General features: G+C 38.2%; 1 protein-coding gene across 7 annotated transcripts in view; it reads right to left on the reverse strand.

The window, feature by feature from the left end:
* Positions 1-23,640, reverse strand: part of LOC117602758 (uncharacterized) — a 252,903-nt gene that overhangs the window by 6,209 nt on the left and 223,054 nt on the right. For 5 of the 7 annotated variants that reach the window (XM_034321163.2, XM_034321159.2, XM_034321162.2 and 2 more), the window contains 9 exons: positions 18,318-18,599; positions 14,580-14,694; positions 7,973-8,244; positions 7,471-7,782; positions 4,851-6,375; positions 4,461-4,564; positions 3,701-4,081; positions 3,294-3,377; positions 1,330-1,496 (listed from right to left, as the gene is read on the reverse strand). In XM_034321163.2, the coding sequence (XP_034177054.2) occupies positions 1,330-1,496; positions 3,294-3,377; positions 3,701-4,081; positions 4,461-4,564; positions 4,851-6,375; positions 7,471-7,782; positions 7,973-8,244; positions 14,580-14,694; positions 18,318-18,599 (3,242 nt within the window). The remainder of the gene's footprint in view (positions 1-1,329; positions 1,497-3,293; positions 3,378-3,700; positions 4,082-4,460; positions 4,565-4,850; positions 6,376-7,470; positions 7,783-7,972; positions 8,245-14,579; positions 14,695-18,317; positions 18,600-23,640) is intronic. The other 2 variants (XM_034321160.2, XM_034321166.2) reach the window with 2 other exon arrangements.

A 23,640-nucleotide genomic window follows, 5' to 3' on the forward strand; every position in this document is an offset into this window, starting at 1 on the left:
TTTTTAAACACTTTATAGGAAAAAAAATAGTTCATTCTTTGAAAGCATACGATAAGAAATAAATTTTCTTTCAATTAAAATATTAAGATTCTCTGGTATACACATTCAAGCTATTACATCGAATTAATTACATGATATAAAAATACAACACAAATGTAGCACATTTTTAAACGAAGCATTTTTGTAAAATAAAATTATTTGATGCAGAAATAAAAATTAAATAAACGTAGGAAAAAAAGAATTGATGCTTTAAATCTACAATAAGTTTTGTTAAAGGAATATACAAAGCAATTCACTTGTAAAGAATAATAGGTACATTGATTTCTCCAACCTGCTGCTACGAAATCATTGTTTACAACTCCATGTTAAGGCATAAATAATGGAATATTAATTAGAAAGCCGCGTTAATTATTCGAGCAGCAAACAGGATATCAAGCATCGCCATGAGTTGTTCTGTGATGGTATTGTTTGTAACATGATTTGTTAATGAATATCAGGGATCGTTTTTCATCTGAATTCTATATAAATGGTATACATTTATTGGTATCATTTAATTACGAATGATTATTGAAATTCAGAAATCAAAGCGAAGTGATTTTAAATTTATAAATTAAAATTTTCTGAAAATATCAATTAAATGCCATAAATTCTTTTTCTCGAAATTAATAAAATTCCTCCAAATTAAATCATTACCCTGATATTCAGTAACAGTCATCAAGTAATACATGTAAAATCGAAACTCGAGACTACTGATGGAGAACGTATGCAATTAACCCTTTCGTTACGGTCGCTACTGCCAGAAACTGTACTCGTACATTTTTATATCAAATCATCTAACTCGATATCCGAACGAAAACAAAATAATTCTATTTGCAATGAGAATTTGTTTAGCTTTAATCAAACGAAAATTTCCATTGCATGCTATTTCAACCCTTTCGCTAGAAACGACGGATACGCTCTATGGACAAATAACTAATTTACAAAATTTTAATCATGAAATCGCAATTCCTGTCCTGTAGAAGGATTATCGTTTGAAGTGTCCCGTAGCAAAAGGGTTGATTAAAATATAAATGTTATACACCGGACGATTATAGTCACCTATTGTACTCACTGGTCGTTTCACTATAGTCGTCCATAATAGCGAAAGGGTTAAAGTGATTGTTCTCTATCTAAAAGCGTATGTGTTTCGCTATTTATTGTGATTAGTGCCGGATACTTGCCCGCCTCGTACCGTCATGTTTGAACGCGCTATTTTATTGTGTCTCAATGGCTGACCGGCCGTCATTTTTGTTCGAAACGGATAATTTAGATTAGAGATTGGAGACTTACTTCCCGCAAATCTTGCAGGGGTAGTGAAGTGGGGTGGGCACGGGTAGTTGTTGCTCAGAACTAGTGTGAGTTTGTGAGTTGGTGTTGACTGTGGCGTGGCCGGTATTGCCGGTTTGGGCGGTTTGGGTGCTCCCGGCCATCGTTACTGTTACGCTTCCGCTAAAGCTCTGACAACACAAAGAAACACAAAGCCAAAATAAACAACACAAACAAACAACAACGACGACGATGACGACGACGACGACGACGACGACGACCACGACGATGACGACGAAGACGACGAGGGCGGCGACGATGACAGATAAGTGAACAGATCACGCAAGTAAAAAAAAAAAAAAAAAAATAAAAAAAAAATAAAAACGCACAACGCGCTCGTTCCTTGTGAGATAATGAAAGCGTGAGAAAGTAGAAACGACAGGTTCAACAACAAATCACATGCGACACTTAAACGTTCACACGTACTGTACGTCCACGAGAAGATGGCATGACTAAACTTTTATAGGGATCTATGCCCCATTATCCGATATCCCTACTTCGTATCGCAAGTATTTTCGTAATTGGTCGAATCGCTTGACGAAGAAAAGAAATGATTCGGTCAAGTGTGACTGGAACTGAGCGATGGGGTGACGATGACTTCAAAGCAGTGGTATAGCCTCCAGAACCTATGGGTGGGAATTAAGCTAGAGATTAAGAGAGGGTGAGGCGGAGCAAAAGAACATCCCCCAATGACCCTCTGCCATTTCAGATGCAAACTTCTCGTGGACGAACAGTACACTATCGCTCAGAAATCTTAGGACACTTATTAAATATCACATGAATTAGCAAAAGAATAAGATTGTTATATGGTTTGATATTTATTGTAATCGTGGTGGCATGCAGTCGATGATGCGTTGAAAATATGTAGTACTGCTTTAATATATATGCCACTGATATAATAAAACAGAATTTGTTGCAAATTTTGCTAAAATAGTTTTTCATTGATACACTTGTTATATCGCTTGATTAAGTCTGTATTAATTCCAATAACATTGTTCTATTTTATTGAGCAAAAATATTCACAAGTGCTTTTTCTCCTGTGCTAAATTTGTTTGTGTACTCTGTTTTACAATTCCCTTTTCTATAGAATTATAGTTATTAAAAAAGGTTGTAAAATTCTTTTTAGAATTGCAATCATATCAAATATTCAGCATTATTATGTATATAAAATTCCAAAAAATTTATATAAAACGACAAGTGTCCTAAGATTTTTGAGCGATAGTGTATGTACGCATGTTAAGTGGTTTCAATACGCGCTGTACGTATGTATGCATCGAGTACGAATCCATTTTGCAACTGCGTTCAAATATTCGATCGTTTAGTAAAGTTAATTAATTGTATCAGAATAAAAATCAGTTTGGATATAACAGTACAACAATTATTATTAAATACCTAAACTTTTAGTAAAAGTATTCTAATATATGAGAAACAGTATCTAAAGGAATATTATTAAATTTAAAAACTAAGAATAAAATGGTGTTTTAATTTCTGATAATTATTTGTATTAGAATTTGAATTAATTATAGAAATTGATGATCATCGCAGATTATTCAAAGGTTTCGTGCTCGATGCTCATCGATAAGTAGAACATATGTTCGGTGGAAGATACAGAGATAAGTAAGTAGTAGTCTCGATAATTATCTAGACAGTAACACTCAACGATCGATCTATGCTTTCTTCTGTTGAAAAAAACAAAAAAAAATGTAGGAAATATATTAAAATGATCAATGTTATTATATCAACGTATAATCCTAGTCAAAAAATAAGCGACGACATTGAGTTACGATCAGCAGCTAAACAAACTTCGTTACTTGTTTTTAGATCAATAAAGTCGCACATCGATCCGAATAATTTACCGTTCTTGTATAAATAAAGCTTATATATATAATTAAAAAAATACAGAGAACGTTATAGGTAGTTGTACTCACATCAGGGCAATCGTATGCAAATAATCTCAGCTCTCCATCACTGGTGGTCAGAGTGGCCGAGTTTTCTCTCTCGTTTGTCTGTAACTGAAGAACAAATTAATTGTCCTTGATCAAATATTTAACTAAGCACGAAATACTATAAAACATAACTTTTTTTTATTTTTAAAACTATACGACAGAGTCTGATTTAAAAAAAAAAAAAAAAAGAGAAATTCGCAGTTACATATGGAAATATATAACGCTGTTAGCAAAGGTGTTAAATAAATACGTCTGATATATTTTGCTATCAATTAACTTTCTCAACGACAACCTCTTCGTCAAGTGTAATCTCGGGTACCATAAATTCAAAGTTGGTAAAGGCTTAAGCTAAGGATAACTAGAAAGTCGATGAGAACTGGTGAACTTACCAGGGTGCGGTGGAGAATCGATTTGTCCTCGCTGAAGTCCATCTCCGTGACAGACGCGATGGCGTCGCGAAGTTCCCTCGTGTCCTTGCAATCCTTGCTCTCTGTCTTAATCTTTGGTTTACCATGGCGAACACGCAGCCTCTTGTATTCGTCCGGACAGAGCCTCTTCCACAGGTAATAGAATTGCACGCATTGTTTCGCTGACTTGCCAGCCACGTCTCGTGAAATCGCTAAGAAGTCTTTGTTATATTTCAACAGACCCTGGTAGAAAGCGTCCATTTCCTGCGACGTCCATCGGTCCGACTCGTGACACTCGTAACTGAGCAACGGATGTTCAGCTGGCAATAAGGGCGTTGGTCTCATCAACTTCAGCATCGCTTCCTGATGACAAATTATTATCACAAATTCAATCATGTTTTTATATTATTATTGGTATTAATAAAAGCTTTCTTACGTTAACTGTTGGAATTATCAATTTTTAACGAAATTATATAATTTACCTCCCAATACAGTTAACTGTCGTTATATTAAAATAGAAAGAAAGGATCATAAAAATCATAAAAATCACATTAATAACGTAAAATAAGAAATTGAATCATGTTAACATTAGTTTCATATAACATATAATTTAACTGAATGCACTCTCTTTTCATCTCCATGCATCTGTAATTTTTTAAATATCTTAATCCGTACGTTTACTAAGTTAGTTCGCAGAAAGGAGAACTGTGATAATAATGAAATGAAATTCGAAGCAACGTACATGAATGTTTCCTCTGCACATGTGCAATAGATGAAGAGCGTACTCTTTGTTTCTTCCCCCACCAGGCACCGCAGCGCAGCATGCAAATTGCAGATACATCTCCACTGCAAAAAAACAATATTCCTTTGAAGACCGATGGAGAAAATATCCAAGAATTCCAACTTATTAATCAAGCGCTTATAATTAGAATTTATTTTAAAATGTCAACTTCAGAATTATTTGCGTAAATGTTTAAATTTCTCTGGTGCAGTACAAATTAGCGTGTATCTCGAGAATCAATTGTGATAACGATGTGAAAAAAATATATTTTCAATAGATCTTTGCCTATCTCTATACTGGAGATAACTGTCTACACCTCTAATCAAAAGAATGTAAATTATAATTACTTACGTTCGTTATCCGTCAGCACGTTGTTTATACCAGGATCCCATAACAGATGATCAGCTTCCGGTTCTCCCTTTCCTCTATCCCCGTCGCTACCCACAGGTGGTATCGTTGCCTGGTATCTCGTTCCGATGTTAATCCTAGGCGGAGGTCCATCATTTCCTTGAGAATCATCCGAGCTAAAGTCGGAATCCCTTTCGTATTGATGTAACCTCGCGTATAATCCAGGTCCAGGACGAGATGGGTCCAATATGGGTGGCGGTGTGTAACTACTATCCCAGTGTCGATCGCAAGCCTTTCGTAACCTCGAAGGATACGAGTGATTCGCGTACAAGTTCCCCTCCATACGCGGCCTTTTCCTACACTGTCTGACCGGGCTGCCGTTAGGCACGTTGCTCGGATTAAGAAACACATCTTCGTCGAGAAGTTCTTCTTTGATCTGCTCCACTGGAATCGGTAAACTACTGCCGCTAGGCGTCTTCTGTCTGAAGTTACAGTTCTTGGCAGGGTTCGTCTGTATGAGAAACTTAGCCGGGTTCACCAGTTGTTGTTGGTTAAATTGCCCAGCATTGTACTGATGGTTGGTGTGCACATTTAGGCCCAGGTTCACGGTGACTGGCTCCACTTTGGGTGTCGCCAGTCGCATTTCCTTCTTGAAAGTGAGAGCCGGGCTCAGAGAACCCGTCTGAACCAACACGTTCGTCTTCTGCAGGCCAGCTGTTTGGATCAGCTTGAACTCGCCGTTGTTGTCGACCACGATCCCTGCCAAACTACCATTGCCCAGACCAAAGTCCACCAAGTTCTGGCTTGCGATGAACTTGTACGACTGAAACTCGAATCGTCTTCGACTGGCGGTGGTGAAGTCCTTCGGGGTGGAGGATAGCAGAGGGTCTTCCGAGTTGGGCATCATCTGACTCTGAAGAGCGTGATGAGGCGACACAGGGAAGCTGGTACCGGTGAACGACACCGGACCTGGTGACGAGACCGAGGATGGTGGTAAGGATGACAATGGCGAGGGTGCTGGGGTGGCGGACAGAGGACTTGGCAGTGGAGAGTGCGGATTGGGTGAACCGGAACCATAGAGATCCGCGTCCGCTTCGGATTCGGCTGGCAACACTTCGCTGAGAGCTTCTTCGACAGCAGCGGCAGAAGACATGGTTGTCGTGTAGAAAGCTGCCGACAATGGTGACGAGACTTGTCGTACGCTTTCTGGATCCTCTTGCGGGCTCAACAGTGGAAAACTACCCGTGAGGAGACCCTCCTGGCTGGCCGGAGGTGTTGGATATGTGAAACTGGGACTGTCGTGTCTGGTCAATGGCGACGGTAACGGGGATTGTGCGGGCAAGGTGTGCGGACTTTCCGTGTACTGGGCACCATAAGTACTGAATTCAGCCAACGAATCGGGTAATGGAGAGTTGACCAACGCCTGGAGGTCCGGGTTGACCGTGTGCTGGGACGAGTATCGATCCTCCAGAGTGATGTCCTGCAGCTGCTCCGTCGACTGTTCTTGCAGCAGACTCGCTGTCTGAAACTGAACGGTTTGATTTATGGTAAGTTTGGTTTACTTTATCGTTGATCCCTTTCACTTAAAAACTTTGACCAAACTGAAATACATAGTTACATAATTAAAACATTGCCAACTATTAATACTCGTCTGGGCGATATTGGATAACTTTTAACACAGTGAAAATCAAGATGAAATAATGATTTCACAGGACTAAACGCGATTTATTCAACTGTAAAACATTTTTCATGAAATTCTATCGATGATATCGAGCTGCAATCGTCAAAAATGAAATTCACAACGGGACAAAATGATTGTCGATGAAAAGTTCAGGGAACGAAGGCGTTCCACGAGCTACGGATACGGATGCTGGCATTAGGATGGAATGTCTGGTATCCGTAAGGTCAGACATTAACGAGACTGCTCGAGGACGAGAGGTTCGAGACACGTTCGAAAACGAGAGAAGCGTGATATCCAAAGGATAGGAAGAGGAGAGAGAAAGCGTATCCGGTGCTTTTCAAACGGCACAAAGCGGCATTGCAAGCATCGCTGGTTGGTGCAGTCAGTGCCAACTACTTAGATAATTCGCCTTATTAAATTCTACGCCCGGAGAGGCGGCCACGGTCGTGACGTAATTGAAACTAAAGCGTTTTCAGCGCTCCGCGTGGAATGAATAATGAGACGCCGGGACTAATTAGACCGTCAAAGGTTCCGTGATATTGTGTCTTAACATGAGCGAGGAAAATGCGAATGCCTTCTTTCCTTTTTCGTCTCGACGCCCTCTCTTAACTTAACTTTCCACGAGACTAAGACTTTTGGAGAAATAAGATGAATTAGAAGAGAGCTTCCGTTTTTCGGTAATGCATCTTTATTTGGGAAATTATGAATGATTTATTGTAGGTTGATGATTCTTCACTCTCATTCATCATTCAAGTTGAATTGACGTAAAATAGAAATCGAATGATTAATAATTTCTTAATACTTTCATAAAACCTACGACTTTGGAGACTTTATGTTCTTTTTGTGCCTCAAAAAGGATTAATCATCGAATTATGATTAAGATTTTCGATATTTTAACTTAGTGAATGAAAGCAATGCACTTGAAAAAGCATAATTTCTTACCTGAAGAGAATCCAACTGAGTAGCATGAAGCAGAACACTGTCAGGAACAGCGGTGACTTGCTGAAACACTTCGTCTTGAAGACTTGGACTAAAGTAACCACCGTCTTCAGAATAACCAGTCATCGAGAAACTGTCTGTAACTGTAGGTTGAGCTTGTGGCTGATTATTTTGTTGCTGCTGCTGCTGCTGCTGTTGTTGTTGCTGTTGCTGCTGCTGCTGCTGATTATTTGTTGATTGAACTGATGGCTGATAGGTCAAGTGTAATCTCTGCCCAGGATCAGAAGTTGTTCTTTTCACAGCCATTTTAGTGCTCTGTAATCATCAACATACAATTTCAGTATTATGTTACTACTGACTGTTATAATAAACCTGTGAAAAATTTCAAGAAACCACCTATGATTTTGTATATTATTACCTATGATTATTTCTGCCAGGTAAGTACAAATGATTGGCCACGAATGATTGAAGAAATAATAAATTAATAGGAATTAGAAAAACTTACCTTGAGAATGATGTCGGCCAGCGCCTGCGCCTGTGCCTGGGTCTGCGCTTCTTGTAGTTGTTTCTGCACGGTCGCGTGGCCGGAAACGGTGACATTGGGCTGCCGGAAGTGTTCACCGTCCGAAAGTCTGCGAACTTTGTCCGCAGAAGCCAACGGCGGTGGTGCTGGCACCGCGAAACTTGTTTTACCGGAAATCTGCGACGCATTGTCTGCTTGCGTGGTAAAAACCGTCATATTCGCGCGGGCCTGTTGATTTGTGCTCGTGTCAGCTGCTAAAATAAAATGAAATCGATTTTTAATACGAGAACCCACAAGATTTCAACTCGCTGAGTTTGTGAAATAATTATTATAAAAAAATATCTACAATTCTACAATTTCTAAGTTATTAAAATAAAATTTTAATTAGATTTCTTGTTCTGAAGTTTCTCAATATTAAAATTATTTAAATTACTTCTCTTGTAACGAATATGAATATAAATTTTTTAATAAAAAAGGAACCTCTATAATTATAATTAAATCTTTTTTTAAAACAGCTGAAATTTTGATTTACATAATTTTCAGAGCAAACAATCGTCCATATATTTAATGAGCAGCAATTCGCTGAGTTTATAAATTGCTTCAACGAATTCCCATACGAGTTTCGTTTTAAATCAATACGCAAAATATTAACAAAGGTAACCGAACCTCCTGGAATTAAAATATCTATTGAAGTGCAAATATTAATTTTCATCGGCACGGTTAATACAGTAAGGTCGGTGCGATCCATCAAATCCTCCTCGTTCGTTGCGCTATCATTAAACAATATTTCAATAAATTTCAATTGGAATAAACACGACTATTTACTTTATTTTTGCAGTTTAATTTCCTGGGAACTCGCTGTATTCGCGTAACATGCAATCTCGTTCGTCGATAAAACGTACCAATCACCACGCATGCTTCAAAAAACAGAGTATTTCCCTTTTTTCTTTTATAGTCGCCGAACGAACGATATTTTATCGTGGTTGTGATTATTTTATTATTTCATCGGAATTTATTTATTTTCATGTCTTATTACATTAATACACATGAATACCAATCGTAAATTATCGAAAATATGCATATAAGCCCAAGTTCTCTTCGTTGTCTGACCATTTATCGACTCGCTCTACTGTTTTATACTTATTTTAGTTATATATTAAAATTCCCAGTATTTATTAATTAACAATTATAGTAATTTTTTCTAAATTAATATCTTTCAAATTAGGATTTCGAGAATTATTTTCTCGTTTAATTATTCATGCATTATTAAGACTTTAATATTCGAACGTTTAAGGAGATTTATCTACAATTCGTGATATCGGGTAATCATTTTCTAAACAAGAAAACAGATATGTACGCTTTTTTGAAATATACTGGCACGGTATTCCCTTCATCATTCGTTAATCTCTGCGAAATAATCATTCATTCATGTCTTCCATTGGTTGTCGCGTGATATCCACGGCGCATAATGCGTTCGTGTTCAATTGAAACGCGGATCGCGTCGAAGGGAACAGGATTCGAGTCATTCATTCGAATCGTTCGGTTGTACGCGAACTCACGCGGACATATTCTCTGTTTTCACCGAGCTCGTTTCATTTTTTTCTTCTCTGAGCGGAATAAACACCGACATGGACGGAGAGACAGACAGAGAAAGGGACACGCGTGTATCAGGATACAGGGATAAAAGGACTCTTTGTTGCGACGCAGCTCGTTCGTCCTTCGACAAGAGACACGCAATTCGCTACCCCTTTTCTATCGCGTCCTTCTTTTTCCCTCATCGAACTTTTTTTTTTTTTGTCCGACCAATCGGCGGGAAGAAAGGAAAGGAGAATTACGAACTGTTATGCCTTTTAATTAATCGATATCCGGTTTTTCTATAATTAAAAGGGACTACTTGGAGAGTGGACGATAGCAGAATGAATCCTGAATACAATAAAATGATTTGTATGATAAAGCGTGGATGATAAGAGTGAATATTTATATAAATGGCAAATACTATTTTTTTGAGGAAACACGTACGGTATGCTATATTATTAATATTTTATAGGTGATTATCAATTTTAATATCCATCAACATATCAGAGAAAAGGAAATTGCTGTTTGAAAAACGGATAGAAGTAGAACGTTTGCCTGAAAGGAGATCAACAGCAGATAATTTCGTTCGTTTTATCCTCTCGAGCCCTTTCGGCATGACTAATTGAAGAGAAATAACGGGAGAAGCAGGAATATCGAACGGGGCAAGAGGAAAAGAGCGACGAGCAAAGCGGTTCGTTCATTCTGGCTCGTCTAGGTCGTACATATTGGTCGATATTACGACGTTAATATGAATTAATCGTATTGCCAGTTCAGTGAACGTACTTGCCCGGTGCGTTCCAGTTTATGGGGAATAAATTATGAGGTCTGCGATCTTCTTAACGAGCGTTTCTTCCGTCGTTCGTTTGTATGTTCCTTAATCCGCCCTTTCACGAACGTACCAACCAGAAGCGTAATAATCTTTGGATGGAGCAAACGCTCTTATTACGTGCAAACTTTGCTACGGACGAAACGTTCCTGATTATTTAGGTTTTGAAAACGAAAAACCGAGAAAAATGGTAATACGCTTAAGGGCGGAACATTTAAAAGAATTATGAAAATAGTATTCACGTCGGTTGCTCCTTTATACTGACTGCTTTTTACATTTCCGATTGTAGATTTTAAATGAATCGATGCAGAGAAGTATTGTAAAATTCTGTTTAAGTAATTGGAATTGTAAAGATTTAAATTATCGCATAGTATTATTTTTTAAATAAACTGAAACGTTCTAAATCTAAATGAAGGTATATTACATTTCTAAGTGAAATTTATAGTTATCAGTAGAATATGCTAGTATATAGTCAGACCAAACTCAATTAGGTAAATAATTACTAATGCTGTTGGATCTACAACCAATTATCCTATATAAAAATGATAGACATTAATCAGTAGAACATAACAGTGTACAGTCAGACCAAATCCAATTAGGTAAATAGTTATTGTTGCTATTTCACCGACAACCAATTGTCCTAAATTACAATAACGAACGAAAGGATGATAAGCTAATATTGCTGAACTCTAAGTGAAACAGTCATCAGTAGAACGTAGAATACATAGTCAAAACAAACCTAACTGGACAAATGATTACTGCTACTGTTTAATTGGCAATCAATTATCTCATATTACAATAATAAGTGGGAAGATCGTTCAACCATCAATTTGCTGTAATATATGTACACATATATCATTTTCCTGAACTTTTATGATATCGTATCTTGCAAAATTCAAGCCAAATTTACCATAATACAACGAAGATCCAAAGATAATAGAACATCTGTAGCGTACACGAATAACAAATTAGCACTAAACAATCCTTCCAACCTTAGATTACACGCCATTCACATAAATTTCTCATGAATTTCCCATAAATTCTTCCGTTTGCTCTGAAGATTGACGCCCAACACGTATCCACGAAGACACAGTGTGCGCGGGGTCGTTGAAAAATACATTTCGAGGCGCGAGGCATCGTTTACGATGGCAACGAAATCCGACAGGTATAAATGCGCGCATATCCTGGTTGCTGGGCGAAAAGGAAATGGAATCCATAGGGTATGCAGCTGCATCGTTGGAGGAAACTTTTCTGTGATGATTTCGCGAATATCTGCTCCGGTTTTGACCTCTTTTAACGTTCAACTTTTCCTCTTTTTGCATCGTTTCAGAGTTTTTACTTAACTGTTTAATCCACCGTTAACAAATCAACTAAAAGGAATTGATATCTGTCTTTGAGCGAACCAACTGAGCACCATTATTGCTGCTTCAAGATGGTAAATTGAAATCAGTGTAAATGGTACCAATTTAAATGCAATTCATTCTATGGAGTTCTGACTCCATTTTTCATGTTGAATCATGTGATATAATATGTAGATAATATTCATTTCTGAATAGGTAGCTTAATTACAGCTAATTACCAAAAATTAAACATCAATCTATTTTCTCAATTTCCCAATTAACTCCGTGAAAATAAATACATTTCCAATTTCCGTAATTTTAACTTTCGTTAAAGAGATTTTCAGAAAGTGATTACCAACGCGCGATCGATAAATCGGTATTCCGATGTTAATTCGCGAAGCCCTTTTGAATTTTTCAGCCACCGGTTTCGCGCATAACTTTATGCAGACCGCAAATCCATTTGATGCCGGTGCATTCGTGTGTGGTCACGTAACGACGTAAATCCTCGCGGACGAAACCGCCGGGGATTTTTGCAAATTGCCAATCATTGATCGCGGTAAAGCAGATTGTCCACCGACCAAGTGAACGCGAGTTTCTCTCGGATGTTGTTTTTACCCGCCGCTGATTCTTGATACAATCAGACACAACTCGAGAAAAAGAAAAAAGATATTTGATTGCATTTAGACGATTGCATCGGACAGTATATTCCGATGGTTTAATTTAATCTATACTGTGAACGTTAATGTATTTATGACGTATAGAAAATATATTACATATAATGGTATTTTGTAAACTATTATCATTCAACATTTCCCGTTTTATTAATAAAAGTATACGTTATATATTCGAAGGATGCCTTAAATTATTCTTTATGACACGTATTCTTTATCCGTTTGCCAAACTTTCGCAACGATCAGCAGATAACCACGATATTTTACCGATCCTCCATAACCAGCCCCGTCATCTTATCGTACCTTTCCTTGAATTGCACCGATGCACTCGGCATCGAGTTATGCACCGTCAGCAATGGCTCGTATTTCACGAGGACCCTCGCTAAATTTTATATAAATCGTCGTTTCTACCCTCGAAGAATTATCGAGTCGATATTATGCTAAAATCACAATCGATTTCACAGACATTTGTCGTACGTTATGAAAGATCAATAAACCAAACATTTATTATTAACCAAACCCATTGAGTAAAATAAAATATAAATAAAATCACAAAGTATCTCTGCTTATTAAAACTATAAAACGCTAAATTCTAATTAACTACCCCCTATAATGTTGGATTAAACTTTGTTTGTGCAAGAGTTAAATAATCTCGACTCAAGCGAGAGAGAGAAGGAGCTACCATCGATTCGGGGAACGTTAATTCTGCCAGATTAATTTCAACATGGGAGGTGCCATAGTTACGAGAAGAATCCCCATGGTGAAAAGGAAGTATAGTTTCGTCTCCCGCTGCTCTTGGCAGCGTTTGCCAGCGATATAGCGCATAAATCGCTAACGACGTGCACTTTGTTACAAAAGCGCGGCACCTAGTACCGCCACCCCCGTACACCACCATGGCCATCGCGGCGCGACTTGATTTATCGCTCGAACGTGGACAATGCGAGAAATATTCTGGCCTGTTCGCTTCGTAAATCACGATTCTTCGGCAGTCTATAGAGCGAGGAGGAGGCGCGCGATTCCTCGCTTCGCTTCGGCTGCAATATCACGCGAGCTTCTGGCAAATGTACACGTTTCGAGGCATAGATAGACGGGAAGGGTAAAAGAGAGTAACAGGGGATGGAGGGAGAGAATGGATTGAGATACGTCGCGAATCCTATGAATCATTGCAATCGCGTTCGTGAATTTTCTCTTCTCTGATTGGATCAATGTTTCTTCGTGAAAATGATTATTCCTTGTTGAACATAGAGAGATCTTTGGATATACGATATTCTAATGAAACGGAATTGAATTTAAATTGAATTACTTATTTATAATAATTTGGAAACAAATGTTGCAATAAATTTAGAAAGGTATAATTTCGAATTTAAATATTTGTGGGTGTCATATAGTAGTTTTATGATAGATTTCATGAACCAGATGTCACATGAAACCGTGGAATATATCTAAGGAAAAGTTAATATAACTCGACAGCTAATATAACTCGGTCTGTTCCTTGCGATTAAAGTCCGCAAAATGTATTCGTGGAGAAGAGAGAGAGAGAGAGCACGTGAGATATAGTCGAATCGAGATCCCTTTCAGAGTACATAAATCATTGAAGTCCTGTTCGTATTCTACAGTTCTTCGAATACCCACATTATTTAACGTTATATCAATGCCATTATTCAACATTTGATATGGTTATGAATCATGAAAAAAGGAGATATGTATTTTGATCCTCTCATTATTTACCTTTGTCCTCATTTTCACTGTCACATCCATATTTTTTATCAGAATATTTTAAAAATCAAACTTTTCGTATAATTTAATTTTCAACCAGGAACTGACTATTTGAAATTTATATAAACACTTAATATTGTCGTTTACATAGGTAATAAAACGAGACATTTTTCAAATACTGAAACTTATTAATCGGAGTCGATATATTGATTACTGATAAATTGTTAAGTTTTACCGCACGAAATTACCGCCGATATTTAATTAGTTGACGAGTGATTGAAAGAATTTAGTCAATTTAAAAGTGTTAAATTTGTTGTCAAATGGAATTTATAATTTAACACAAAGCAGATAATAAATTATTAATACTAACGACGTGTATTTTAATTATTCAATGAAACTTATTACTTTAATTTAAAGAGAATGGCGATTTCAAGCGATACTAAATAATTTTACTGACTTACCAGTCGTTCTTTTCTGTATAATCTTCTCCTCGATGAGTGCTCTCACGCTGACAGAAGCAGTTTGTAATGGTGGCCCAACAACCTCTTTCTTTTCACTCTTTTTGTTCTCAGCGTCCTGAAACAAACACGACAATGTCAACAAATTTATTTACCGCTATGAAGAGGAGTATGAAATTTCAACAGTTGTTTAAATGAAAATAAAGTCCTGTCGTGCATCAATATTCTCAAAATTTTCGTTACTGTTTTGCATCCCCATAACGTTTACCCTATCCATTACGAACTACTCCGTTAATCGGAAACGCATCTCGATACTTCGATCGAACCAGCCTAGATTAGTGGTCCCGATGAAACGAAGGGTTAATTGTGCCAGTCCTTCGGACGCCAGGGTGATTAACATACGTCCACGTCGGACGTGCATATATCTTCGTCCCCTTTCGCAAGCGAGTTCCCTTCGAGGGAAACATACATCACCATAACGCGATACGTAACTGGCCATCGTCATCTTGATGATACCTCAATGGTAGAAGATCACGGTAGTTCAGGTAATCACTGATCACCATCGTACCCTTCAATTTCCGATTTGTAACAACGAGTATTATAAAATTCTTTTAAAAATTTATCACAGGATGCCGAGTGATAAAAAACAAATTTTAATATTAATTATATGAAATTTCAAATTCGTTATTTCACCAATTATTATGAATGGTTGATTATTCACTACTCATAAATGAGTAGTGGTAATGGTACTATCCACTGTACATTTATGGTAATTGATTAAATGACGAATGATTTATTAGAGGATAGCATCACCACCATCATTTTATAATCGTTGGTTAAATAACGTACTTGAAATTTCATAGAATTAATATTTAACTGAACCGATCAATATCGAATACACACTATAACAAATTTTAATATTTAGTAGAAATATTTATAGTTACATCGAAGAAATCATTACCATTACCTCTAATTTTATATCCACCGAATATCCCAGAAACCTCATCGTTAACAAAAACAAAAGTGCATTACCTTTTATCCAACGAATCAGCGAAAGAATTCAAAGGAAGCGAGTAAAAGAAACAAAAACGGAAATTCAATAGAAACAAAAGGGATAGAATGGTAGGCGACCAGACCAGGGTCATTTTTGTTCAACTTTCTGCTGTTTATCTTTCAAAGGCGATCAAGCGAATTCTGTTTGTTCGAGGATTTAACCTTTAATTGCCTAACGGTCCACGGGAAGGCAACGTTTTCACCGAACAGATTCGCGCGAAAAATATTCACCATCGCTGGGAGCAGACAGTTTTGCATTACTCGAAAGTGTCCACGAATCCTTTAATCCTTTTTCCCCGCGTGACGTCAACTAACAAAACCTTGAAACCTCCTCTCGTCCGACAATTTTCATACGAAAAATTCAGACGCATCTGGCGGTTTCACGAGAAAAGAAAAGGTAATACCGAGTTGTGTTCTTTCGGTCTCTTTCGATTTTCGACCTATGGGAACACGCGTTAATCTGGCTATACCTCGATGGAAAACCATCCGAAATTTTTCAACAATCCTTGAAAAAAAAAACCATTGCTTTGTACAGTAAACTAACTTGTGCCGTTGCCAGTAGTATAGCTGAGTATAGGTCGGACGCTGTTATAAAGAAGACATTTTTACAAAATTGCAATGTTTGCTTAAGAATTCTTCTTAACCTTTTTATTAACCTTACGAAGTATTCAACAGCACTAATGGCATAACGTTTAACTCAGAATTCATTTAAAAAATATTCGAACCTTATCCTTCGCTCTTGAACACCATGAAACGTTCATTTGCGTGTCCCTGAACGCAGCGACGTTCCAACCAGCAAAATCGCGGACATAAAGGAGGCCGCCGCTACCATGAATATGAATGTATGTACACAGATGAAAATGAATGGATCTGGACGCAGTCGCATGAACGGGAAGCTGGACGGTGAAACCGGATGCGCGTAGTCCAGACGAGGTGAAAACTCGGCTGCCGCTCGAAACGGGAGCAGGAACGTTGAAAACCCAGCCGGTAACCGGGTTCAGATTCAATCTACATAATGGAGAAAGCTCGAGACAATGTTTGCACGAGCCTCTCCTACCCGTTCCTGGCTCTCCGAATCTTTCCGTCTCTGCCACAAATTGCCAGCCAGATCCGATGGAATGCAGAGAGCTTGTTAATGGGTTCATTTCGATTCGATCATCGCCTTACCTTTCCATCCACCCTCGTTTTCCTCATTCCTCGATCGACTCGTTTTTAACTTCTGCCCTCTCTACGCGAGTCCAGCCAAACGAGAAAACTTGTTGGCGGTTGTTATCGGTGAAATTGATCGTTAATTTTGGAAATCAAACGTGTGCCCTCCCATTTCAGAAACTGATCTCTATGGTTTTGAATATCATCCCTAATTAGCAATAATCCTCGATCACGTCGTTGTTAAATCACGAGTGAAACAGATTCAACCTAAAGCGAAATCTTTATTCATTCGACTCCCTTTCCATTATCCAATGGATACAAGATCTCAGATATTATTCAAAAATCGAAGATATTGAACTGTATGAGTTCTCGCTTCGCTCGTTCAATCTCGGCCGTATCTAGATCGCGAGGAACAGGCTTGAAGAGAAGAAACTTTTCTCGAGAATCTCTTTCAGCACTTTCCTATAAACGACACTGGCGTTCGTTAAGACATTTTTAATCAGCGAGCAAAGAGAGTTCCGTAGGCGACAGAAGGAAGGGAAGCTGATTCAGAGAAGTTGGACGAAGAAGATGGGAGAATCGCTGATCTTTCCATTCCGACGACTGCGACAGACTCTTCCTTGACCTTATTAAGAGTCTCTCTGTTCGGACTTTCCACTCACGGAAGCGAAGAAAAGAAGTGAGCTGAAGTCGAGCTGATCCTTTCCAGAGATTCCATCTCTGATTTCTTTTCGCCTATCCTTTTCCCCTTTTTTTTTTCGCGTCGACAGGACGATTGTCCTGTCGAGATGCAACGAGATGAGAAACGAACACGACGGACTGCAAACGTGATTTCATTCAGCTGATGTATACGATGATTTAATGTAAATGTGTTGTCATTGAAATCAAATTATACCATTACCATGTCATTTAAAATTGTTATTGACTTTCTACGGTAGTAATTGTATTTTAGTAATTTTTTTAAGATACTTTTGTTTGAAAAGTCACGCATTCTAACAAGTAAAAACTTTTTGTTGCTAATATTCACTCTTAATCCTTGAACAGCCGACCCTAAAACGTATCGAGTTCATTGCATCAAATAAAATCAGCAAGAAAGTGTTGAAAAACTCGAGTCTAAATTATCCTCTCATGAAACCCGATTTCCACGAAATCGTCGGTTGATTACATTTTCACCAACGAGATTTTCACGAAATCACCGACTGATTACACCGGAAGCGGCCCTCGCGAGGATTCTACGATTGCGAATTCATATGGTAATGTGTCTAAACCTCGCTCGTCGACGTAGCCTTTGGTAAACTTTGTGAAATTCTTCTCGAAAATTCAATTCTGCTCGTGGTTTGTAGCCTGCTTCGTGGGAGAGGTAAGCAAAAGCAGGATTACGTATAATTTTCGAGCATCACGATGGAAATAAACAAGCAACTAGGACAAGTGACCGAAATCTATCCACATTAATTTTTTTTTCACAATCTTAATTAAGGAGCGAATACGATAAAACGTCAATTCGAGATTGATGCAAGTTTTAGATTCTATCGAACTTACCTTTTTAAAGTAACCGCCATGTAATCTCATGTGACCATTGAGAGCTGGTATATTTTTGAATTTCCGATGGCACAAATTGCACTCGACCGGTTTAGGTTCGGTCTGTGATTTATTTGCTGCTGTTACAGCGCTAGGGGAGGCCGAATTTCCTGGTGAAGGACTACTTTTCCCCACATTTCCACCTCCTGGTGAGTTAGCCTGTTGTTGTTGCTGCTGATGTTGCTGTTGAGGCTGTTGTTGTTGCTGCTGCTGGACCTGCTGCTGGGCTTGTTGCTGTTGTTGCTGAAACAAAAAATAAAAAGTTTCGTCATTTACTTATATTTTCACGAATAATTATTTCAGGACGCCACTGTAGCAATTAAGGGTTGAAGAAGTTTATTAGAACTTTATAGCTGAAAAACGTGGACTTTTCTAATTCTTTGATCGTTATTTCATTTAATACTTGGTAAGAAATTAATTAAAAGTTGAATTATGGTTTAATTATTTATATTTTCAGATGGAGTTTATGCTAAAAACTGAGTAACATTTAATTCACAATACAAAGCAACACCTCCGTTAACAAAGGCTCGAAGAGTGAAGTATTCTTTTCACACCTCTGCCGGACAATTAATGGAAACATCTTACGATTCGAGTACCCTTTTCCCTGGAACCTTGAAGAATCAAATGCTTTCGAAGTTATCATTACCATAAAATTCAATATTCAATTGAAGTCTCTTCGATCGATTGTTGTCACAGGACCCCTTATCTTGCGTTCTTTACATAAATCTTCATACACCATGTTTTATGATTCCTATACCGTTTCTAACGTTTCGTGGTTTTTCATCTCTTGCAAAGGTCCAAAAGAAACACTCAAAATAAGCATGAAAAATAATCTACTTGAAATTCATGCTTTCATCGTTCTGTTATTCTTTTCGGGAGTGCTGAATTAATAAAAGTCTTGCTTGAACGAAAGGGTGAAATTTAGTTTCTGGATTGAAAGCAAGCTTTGTCGAAGATAAAATGTACTTATCTTTAAAATAATAGGTCTAAGCACCCTTATTTGTTAAATTATCATTACGATCAATTAAATCTTAGATATTTGTATTTGAAAAGAAAAAAAGGCAGAACTATGGTTTTATTTTACAAACACATTTTCGGTTGAATATTCAGCGAAACATTTCAATTACAGGGTTTTCAGCTGAGAAACATAAAACAGCCGCTATGATTGGGTTCCGATCAGACAGAAGCCTGTGCTAGCCGCTCAAACGAAAATTAATCTTCATTTAATTTCACTGTAATTCCGGCGCGCGCTAATTCACGTCACGTCGGATTGAATTTGGGAATTTTCGAAATGCGCGATCGATTTTATTTGCCAAAAAGACAGAAACAACAAGCAAATTTTGTGAAATCGAATATCAAAGACTCGGTTCTCTGAAGTGGAATCGAATCGCGTTTGTCTGTCATGTGAGAGAATAAAATCTGTAATTTAATCGATAATTTATATCAAGTATCTTTTTTTAATTTATCCGAGAATTGATACGAGCTACTGATTAACAAAAACCAGTAAATTCCAAAGAAATTACTCAATATATGAGAGTTTAAATTTAATGTTAAAATCCTTTATATTTTTATTTTAGAAATTTTATATTATTGTATTAAATATTATTTTTAGAATATACGAAGGTCTTTTATTCATAAATTTATCTGGTTAATTTTAATCACAGCATCGAGGTACACGTTTCGCAGGTTTGACTGACTTATGATTGACTGCACTACTGCCGGCCAAACGTTAAGTAGAACCGCTACGCAGATAGTCAGACGTTAGTGATGTGAATTTTTTGAAAATTCACGTGCTCTTTTTTTAAATCTTTAAATTTCAACTTTTCACTTGCTAGTTTAAAGTAATTAATTAAAGTAATGTTAATGATATTCATAATAAGATTTTTTTAAACTTCTTTTCTCTTTCGATTATTCGTTGAGCTAAAGAGGTTTAAAACTGTAAAGGAAGGAGAACTGAGAAGAATCCCAGTGTTAGAGATAGTGGATTGCTCCGAGATTGAACCACTATCTTGGCTGTTGCTGGCATGTATGATTAAATTAGAACAATGCTGGCATAACTTCTACTACCCGTTTATTCCTCCAAGTACTCCCTGCCAGTTTACCACTTACTAGATGCAAGCAGTTTAGAAACTCCCGTCCCTTCTCTACTACTTGTACTCTCCCTACTCTTCTTTCTCCCATGCTGTCCTCGCTCTTAAACAATCTAATATCTCAATCTCCTAATCTGATTATTCAACAACTGATAAATTTCAAACTACTCCTTTCTAACAGGTACAATTGCACTTAGAATTAAATGTATATCAATAATATATTTTTATACATTTTTAAAATCTCAAAATATCACGTTAGTGAAATATAAATAAAAATTTCAGTCGCCCTATAAATTATGCATCCTCGAACTACACGGATTTGATCGTAGCCTACAGTTTTCTTGGGCAACGAAACGGCTGGCACACTCCCCATAGACGCGATGACCCTTTTAATACACCCTAACGCGTGCCAGCCACCAGCTTGTCCCAACAGCCAGGTATATAATTGAAAAAGTAATACGAAGTCCCGCAACGCGGCCAGTTCCTTAGCTACACTAACTTTAAAACCTACTCCGACTTCCAGCGAGTCAAGCTTTCACGAAATTTTCATGAAACCAACCCCTTCCTAAGGAAAACTTACCAGAGAAGTTGCTAAATGTAATAATAATTTTAAATCTTTACATTTAAATACTGAAATTTTAATCATAAAAATTTAATTTACTATCTAAAAAGTTAGTAAAAAATGATCCTAATCGGGGTAAAATTTTTTAATAAACATTAAAAGATTAAAATAAGAAGCAAAGTATAAAGGATATCATGAAACTTCACCCAGTCCCGTTTGGTGAAACTCAATTTTTTAATCGTCCATTGAAAAGTAGGTAACAGAGGCCGAGACAGGGAAATGCGACGTTTACCGGTAAATGCGACACGGTATTTTCCGTGGTCGCGAAAAACCGAATCGTAGGAGAAGGTCCGTTCGAGCAGAGAGCCGGGTAATTAGGTTTCGTCCCTCGTCGCCCGGATTTCCTTTGTTACATTAGCCACTCCTCCCCCTCCGGCCGGGTTCCGAGGGCACGTTAATCTTTAACGAGCCGAGGCTGTAGCAAGAAAGAAGAGCGAAAGAGAAGAGGCTTTGTAATCGAATCCTTCCAGCTCCGTTTTCGGTCGCGGTGATTCGGTTTATGCGTGCTCAAAGATAGAGCAAGGGTTGAAAAGAATTTTATCGCGCCAACTACCCTCGATTGAAATGAACCTATTAGACCCGTGTGTGCTTATATGTACACTTTTAAATCTCATATAATAACCGTGTTAACGATAATTACTGGTTCAATTAAATATTATTATTTTTAAGAAAATTAATAATTAACAAATAACGAATTTAAATTCTTCACAAAGTCAGAATGTTAACGTAAAAATAATTTTCACTGTAATGACAAATAGACTGTGTAATAATTACCCAATCATCTAAAAAGTATAACGGAGTAATTAGTGAAAATTTCATCAAAATCGACCCAGTAATTTTTTCAAATCACCCAATGCAAATAATTAAACTCACAAATTCTTGTTGCTTCTGTAACAGGACAGATTAGAAGTCATGAATAACAAAAATTCTGCTTCTATATTTCGGTTCCACCCTCCGTCGCACCCCTAGTCCAATCATAGCCACATTCTCTCGCTGGCAAACGACCCTCAGCATTAATTTCATCGTTCCTTCGACGTGGCACGCCACCTTACATCGGCGCATCCCTGTGTACGGGAATTTATGTGCGCGTCGAAGTCAAGGGGGGGATTTGGAACGAGGAAAAGGGGGTGGTTGGATAGGGAGGAACGACGGTGCCAGTAATGGAAACAGAATGGGATAATTCCGCGAACCGCGGACGGACGCGGTAATTGCGAATAATTGCATTGTCTTCGAGTCGTTCGTCTCTCCTTCTCCGCCCCATCCTCTCCTCTGCTCATCCGCCACCCTCACTCTGCTCGCCGCGCCGTGCAGAGTCCGTTTCCACCCGCGAGCCTCGCTGAATTGCTTCGCTACGAATTGAGAGTCGGTCGGTGGAAACTCTCGTACCGATTAGGATATCCCGTCCCTCGGTTCTGCCTCTTTCTGTCCGGCGGGGTCCGGTTTCGAATTACGTTCGAACGAGGGGACACGGAGTGTCTGCTGCCTTCTGAATCTGATCTCATCGGGTGTAATTAATTTTTGCAGACGGAGATTGCTACGCTGGACAACGTACATACTCTCTCTGGATTGTTTCGGTAAACCGGACACGAGGAATTTTCGAGTTGTTTGAGAGCGAATCGCAGGTTCATTTTTGGGAATAAATTTTATGAAATTCTTTAGAATGCCTAATTAATACAAGTGCAGTACGTCTCGGTTATGATTGACTTAATCACTGCCAGATATGCAAAGAACAAAACATGTAAGTAAACGTTAATAATTGTTGATGATACGTAGCTCATTCCCGTGTCTTTGTTGCTTTATCTCCGTAGTTTACGTCGACTTCGCAACGAGTGCTCTTCAGGACGAGAGCCGACACGTTGATGGAGCTTGAGCCCGTGTTGATGTAACTCGTGGGAGGAGAGAAAGGAATGAAAGGAAAAGTGAAGCATTGAAAAGTGGAACAAGCATCGCGTCGAGCTAATTACCATTATCTTCCCGTTGTTTCCGTTGGTGGAATAACTAACGACTCTTCGAGCATAAAACGGTGGCTCGTATCTCACACGAGTGACATTTAGTAGATACGCTGAGCTTCAAACATGAATTCTAATCATGAACAACTTTCCACGCTTTTCAATTTGTGAATTTGAAAATGGTATAGTAACAGAAAATTTTTTAACTACCCTAAATCGAGCTGTTAATTATTCATTTAGAATAATAAAGTGGAACAGTATATACCCTTTTGGTAGACCCTCGGCAAATGCCTATTTATTTGATAGAATCCAGAGGCCCAGACTCAGACCGGTAGAGCAGGAATATATCTTGATCCAGTCCGACACGATGATTCATCGCGGGGGTCAAGAAGGGCTCGGGTGCTAACTCGGAGAAGTAAACACGACCTCGGCGAACATTATCGGTCCACGGTGACAAATCCACCGGCAGACACACGGCACTCTCTGCTTTTCCCGTGGCGCAATGCTCGAGACGCGACGGTATTCCTGTAGTTCAGCCAGCACATAAATTCCTCGAACACATGGCGCCTGAGCTTATGAACAATAACCACGGGTTGGCTGGGCTGGCTGGCTTCTCCACCTCC

The sequence above is a fragment of the Osmia lignaria genome, chromosome 12 (assembly GCF_051020975.1).
Source record: "Osmia lignaria lignaria isolate PbOS001 chromosome 12, iyOsmLign1, whole genome shotgun sequence".
Classification (NCBI taxonomy): domain Eukaryota; kingdom Metazoa; phylum Arthropoda; class Insecta; order Hymenoptera; family Megachilidae; genus Osmia; species Osmia lignaria.